Raw genomic sequence first — 6,310 nt, 5'->3', positions numbered from 1 at the left:
CCAAACTCAACATAAAATTAGGTATTGGTTCTGCAGAACCTGTGTAAACTGGCTGAATCCCACCACTGAAAAAGGGGTACTGAGAAGGTGGAAATTACTTCAACCCCTTCTGAGATATAAATCCACTGAGATAAGAACAACTTCAAACCCTTCCTCCAACTCTCTTACTCCTTTCCCAGTACTAAAATATATCCTGCTCCCCTTTATAAACCTGGCCTTTATACGTGATGGAGATTGCTGTTATTAGCCCAGTTGTGCTTACCACTCTCCCTAATTTTTCTTCCTTATGCTGCTTTCATTTCCTAATATTTATTTCCTTATGGTGGCTGCTGCTGCTGCTGCTGCTGCTGCTGCTGTTGCTCCTATAACTCTACTTTCTTTCTTAATCAGTTCCTCAGGGGATTAGCCCACTGCTTTTATATTCTCTCTCCTTTAGCTTCTGTTAACCACAGTAATATGTACATAAGCCTGTTTTTTTGGTCCTTAAATTCTTGGGTCAGAGCTGGTCCTTTCATGAATTCATCACACATTTGAACCCCAAAACATTTTTATGCTTCATTATTGGACTGGAGTCTTCCTGATTTCTAATCTGGTCTCAGATACTTACTAGCTGTGTGACCCTGGACAAGTCACTTAATCCTGTTTGCCTCAGTTTGCTCATCTATAAAGTGAGTTGGAAAAGGAAGTGACAAACTAATACAGTATCTTTGCCAAGAAAAGTCAAAAGGAGTCACAGAAAGTTAGATATGACTGAAAACATCTAGATAAAAGCATTATTTTTAATTGCATTTTTTGAGGTATTAAATATATTGTTTTCTTGGTTTTAGTTGTTTTATCTTGTATCAGACATTATCAGTTTTCCTACATAGCCCTCTCTTCATATTTGTAGTTTTTACTGTAAAATAATGTTTTTTTCACCTACCACATTATTCATTCCCCAATTGTGAGTAATTGTTCTTTGCTGCAAAAAGTTCTGGTATTACCATTTTGGTGAATATTAGATCTTTCAATCTTTGATCTTTGGCATGTAGGCGAGTAATTAAGGGTGTAACTAGAAATGACATCTCTGATTGAAAGCGGATGAATTTTTTTAGCCATTTAACATAATTCCAAATTGTTTTGTACTATGGTTGGATAAATTGACATCTTCACTCACAATGTTTTAGTATGTCTGATTTTCCATACCCTCCCAACACTGGTTATCCTAGAATGGATTATATGGAATATTTTATGAAATTTAGAGAAGGAGTCAAAACTCTGAGCTTGTAGAGATTCACAAAGAATGAATATGGGGGTGCAGCTAGATGGTGCAGTGGATAGAGTATAGGCCCTGGAGTCAGGAGGACCTGAGTTCAAATGTGGCCTCAGACACTTAATGATTGTCTAGCTGTGTGACCTTGGGCAAGTCACTTAACCCCATTGCCTTAAAAAATAAAATTTTTAAAAAGAATGAATGGCGGTGGTTAGGTGGCACAGTGGATAGAGCACTGGCCCTGGAGTCAGGAGTACCTGAGTTCAAATCTTTGGGCAAACCACTTAACCCCATTTGCCTTGCAAAAACCTAAAAAAAAAATGAATGTAGGGAATGGAAAATGAATAGCATAATATACAGTAGATAACAACAAAGGTAAATAATGGAAAATTCATGAGTGATGTCATTCTTTAAGACTAGTATTAGGATATTAGAGATCAGAATAATATGAGTCTGTGATGGCTAAATGTTGCAAACACCAGAAGGGCCTGTTTAGAAAGAACCAAAAAAACTATGTTGAAGACAAGAGGGAGAGAAAACAAACTTGGGGTGATTGTTGTAGTGGTTTGGTGTTTTCCAGAAGGAATTGCTACTTGACCCAGGAATGTAGGAGTAAAAAAAAATAGAGATTTATTGAGAAGTTACAATACAAAGGAAATGATAGACGCGTTAAAGAGAGATTAAAGACAACCATGTGGATGGCTAATTAATCAAGGCTGTCCAGCTACTAGACCAAGCAGAAGTCTGAAAGCAAAAGGAGACCAAGCCTCTCCAGAAATCTCCTTAAATACCCCTCAGGGTCCATGGGAAGAGGTGGTGACTTGGGAGTTGCCCACATCTAGCATTGGAGAATTTGACTTTTGGGGAGGGTTCTATGATATCTGATTCTGGCCTGGGTGGTTTCTGGATGAAGTTTCAGCACCTGTATAATCTAGCTTTTCTTACCAATGAGAACATGGACAAAGTCAGACTGGAGGTCAAGATGGAGTGTTTTAACACAGTGATAGAGGAAGAATGAAGATTATTAACAGTGCAAACAAAAGATTTACAAAATTTTGTTTCCAAATAATTTCAATATTCTCTATACCCATGGTTCTCTGCATCAGCTGTAACAATGAGTGTCAAAAAAATTTAATTTCTCAACTCTTATTTTGCTTGTTTCTTCTTTCAAGGACTGTTACACTGAGAATAGAACAAAAGTAGTTAACTGGGAGTAAAAACACCTAAATGAAATGTTAAAAGAGCACCAAACTACCTTTAGTCAATTGAGCTAAAACATTTATTAAGATCTTATTATGTGCCAGACACTGTGTTAAGTGTTAGAGAAAACAGCTAGGTGGGGCAAGGAATAAAGCACCTGCCCTGGAGTCAGGAGGACCTGAGTTCAAATCCTACCTCAGACACTTAATGATTGCCTAGCTGTGTGACCTTGGGCAAGTCACTTAACCCCATTGCCTTAAATAAATAAAAATTTTTAAAAAGTGTTGGAGAATACAAAGAAAGGCAAAAATATCATTCTGGCCCTTAAGGAGCTCACCTTTAAATTGGGGAGACATATAATTAACTGTACATACAAATACATACAGAATGTTGGAAGGTAATCTTAGAACAAATGGCATCGTAGAGGTGAGCAAGTAAGAAGCTAATAACACTGCAGAAAATAGGATTTGAGCTGATTCTTGAAGGAACTCAGGGAAATGAAGAGGTGAAGGTAAGGAGAAAGCCTACAGAACATGGAGTGGTGAGGAGGGACTGATCTTCTATACCATTGGTTTTGTGAGGCCTTTAAATGACAATTAGGATTTTATATTTGATCCTTGAGATAATGGGGAGCCACTGGTATTCACTGAATGGGTGGTTGGATGTTTGATTTAAGAAAATTGCTTTGGTTACTGTATTCAGGGAAGAAAGATTTGAGTGAAGGAGAGACAAAACTATTGTAATAGTCTAAAAGATACAGAAATACTGAAGGATTTAGGGAGTGGAGCTTATAATGAAAACAGAGCAGGTTTAGGAGGAGGTAATTGCAAAGGTAGACAAACAAGGATTAGGAAAAGGAGGTTTTTTTTAGAGGTAATCAGGGATTAAATGTCCAGGATCACCCAACTGGTGACTGAAGTGAGATTTGAACTCCTGACACCTGGGCTGGTGCTCTATTCATTGTGTCACCTAAATTACCCTCCTCTTTTTTTTTTTGAGAGAGAGAGAAAGGAATTTAAAAATTCTTTTGAAGTAGAACAACCGTGACTAATAGTAAGGTATAAAGTTCAACCATTCTTTTTAAATGTCAGGGGTCAAGTGGAGATAAACATCCTGAGAATTAATGAAGGTCATGAACCCCCTAAGGATGATTAATTGGGTACACCTGTTTATTTCCCATCAATCTTATTTAACCCTTTTATTTTTTCTGTATGCCTCTTGCTTTTGATAAATTATTTTTAACATGCCTGCTACAATAGAACCCCTCCCCTTCCATGACCAAGATTTGGGTTATTTTACTTGCATTCTACTTAAATAGAACAATAATCAACAGATTGTATAGACATGATTGTTACAAGACCAATAAAAATCTAGCTTTTCAGCTACATAATACCCAATGTTCTCCACATGAATGTGAATGGGATAAAGTTTGAGATTTCTTCAGCAGAATATTATAGATTAGAAATAGTTGAGCTGTGTGTTATGTCCCTTCTGCCCCTCCTCCCCTGACAAGCAACTTAATGTTACCTTGACCAGAATGTAAAGAGTAAACTGACCCTGTCTTATCTGGATTGAAGTCCAGATGGTTCTACATTCCTTGTCGTGGAGGGGGAGAACCTGTCTCTGTTTGAATTATATGCTTTTTCTTTAGAGTAATTTATGCATCTAGATTGTGAAGACCGCATTCCTCACTAATGAGGATGGGTCAGTGGGGGGGGGGGATCTCTTTAGGATAAATAGATTGTGGATTTCTTGTTCTGTGCCTCAGAGTGGGGTCCGATTCTCAAGAGTTGAATAAAACTTTTTTCTTCATACCCTGAGAAATCTCCAAGTTTTATTTAAGTGGGTAGACTCATCCCACACAAATGTATAGCCTTAAATGCATACATTTGGAACTTGTCCCACTTGACCAAGTGGATGAGTTCTGTTTTGTGTGCTTGTTCACTACTGCATTTCTTTATGAAAACGGTTGTATTATTTTGTGGAATCTTAGTGTTCTTAAGAACATAGTTTGACATGACTAATATGGAAATATGTTAAACAACCTATATCAGATTGTTTATTGCCATGGTGAGGGGGCAGGAATGGAAGGGTAGTAGAAAAATGTGGAACTCAAAAACTTGCAAAAGAATGAATATATGTTGAAAACTATTTCTGTATGTAATTGGAAAAAATAAATTTAAAAAATGGTTTGAGAGGTTCAATGGGATTCATTGATAGGATTTAATAACTAGTTGAGAAGAAAGCCCTAAAGCAAAAGCAATAACTTGATGAAAACATGCTCAGCAGGTTTAAGAGATAATGATTCTACATGTACTTTTTTTAATAAAGAAAGATTTTATTTATTTTAATTTTACAATTTTCCCCATATTCTTGCTTCCCCTCCCTCCCCACAGAAGGCAGTCTGTTAGTCTTTACATTGTTTCCATGCTATACATTGATCAAAATTGAATGTGTTGAGAAAGAAATCATATCCTTAAGGAAAAATAAAATATGACAGATAGCAAGATTACATAATAAGATACCCCTCCTTTCTAAAATAAAAGGTCTTTGTTTAAACTCTACAATTCTTTCTTTAGATACAGATGGTATTCTCCATAGCAGATACCCTAAAATTGTCCCTGTTTGTTGCATTGATGAAATGAGCAAGTCCATTAAGATTGATCATCAACCCTATGTTGCTATTATGATGTGTAATGTTCTTCTGGTTCTGCTCATCTCTCTCAGCATCTTCATACAAATCCTTCAGGGAAAAGCATTTTAAGAAAAGTTTTAATTGATATTTTTCATTTCTTACATCATCATGATTATAGTAAGTATCCCTTCCCCTTCCCTCTTCTCTCCTAGAGAAAACAATATTTTCTCAAAAAAATTCAGGGAAGCTTTTGAACAGCTACTGCATGAGCTAAAACTTCCTCATCAGGATTAAAAGGAATGGTATTTTTGGATTGCTAGGTGGCACCTTGGATAGAGTGTTGGACCTGGAATCAGGAAGACGCATTTTTTTTTTTGAGTTCAAATCTAAAATCTGTTTATTGTTTTGAAGACTGAAGAGAGAGGAAGGAGGTACATAGACTCTAGACCTACGATATGGAATCCCTTTATCTTAAAAGCTTGCCATTGCTATTATAAACATTAAAAATATAATATTAAAATAAAATAAAATGACAGAAAATATAGTTTAGCCATGAAGTTTTATTCTCTAGGTTTCACTATGGGTGATGGCCTTCTATCCAAGATGACACCTCAAGTAGAGGGAGACCAATATATTTCTATATAAACAAGAATAGACAAAACATTAAATCTCCCTGGAGGCCATGCTATTTAGGTTATATAAAATTTCATCACAGAAGTTTATCCTTATACAATACTATCTTGTTTAAGGGAGGATGCATTCTTTTTTTTTTTATTCATTATAGGACAAATTATTTATTCGAAGTTCTAACAAGGATTTACAGAAGTTGTTATGCAACGTAAGTGAACACTGAAAATAAGAAACAAGTTTTCATATGTATGCCATTTCCAATGTGGTTATTAAACCACATGATTATGTATGAAAAATAATGGGATATTTCTACATCATTCAGGAGTCCATGAAGTAGGTTTCAAAGTCCATGTCCAAGTCTGAAACAAGAGCACCAACAAAATCTTCAATGGAGGGATACTTTTGAAGCATACCTTGAACCATGAGCATGGGCTCTTTGCCACCACCGTGTGCCGGCATCTCCCTGCGATAGTGCTCCCCCATAGCCCTGCTAAATGGGTCCTGCATAAAACACTCTTTCCAAACCATGGAGGCTACTGCCCTAGACATGAGGTAGGAGTAGTACTTGGCACCATACCCTACAAGATGACTGA

The 6,310-nt window shown here is 36.5% G+C and overlaps 1 protein-coding gene across 1 annotated transcript in view; it reads right to left on the bottom strand.

The window, feature by feature from the left end:
* Positions 1-5,875: 5,875 nt before the first annotated feature.
* The window catches only part of LOC141506593 (mitochondrial intermediate peptidase-like), a 134,720-nt gene continuing 134,285 nt past the window's right edge, over positions 5,876-6,310 (bottom strand). The window contains 1 exon segment of the mRNA XM_074213503.1: positions 5,876-6,310. Coding sequence (XP_074069604.1) covers positions 6,036-6,310 — 275 coding nt within the window. The 3' untranslated portion in view covers positions 5,876-6,035.

The sequence above is a fragment of the Macrotis lagotis genome, chromosome 1 (genome assembly GCF_037893015.1).
Source record: "Macrotis lagotis isolate mMagLag1 chromosome 1, bilby.v1.9.chrom.fasta, whole genome shotgun sequence".
NCBI lineage: Eukaryota > Metazoa > Chordata > Mammalia > Peramelemorphia > Peramelidae > Macrotis > Macrotis lagotis.
Note: the sequence above shows the minus strand (reverse complement) of the source record. Positions and strands in the feature narration are given on the sequence as shown.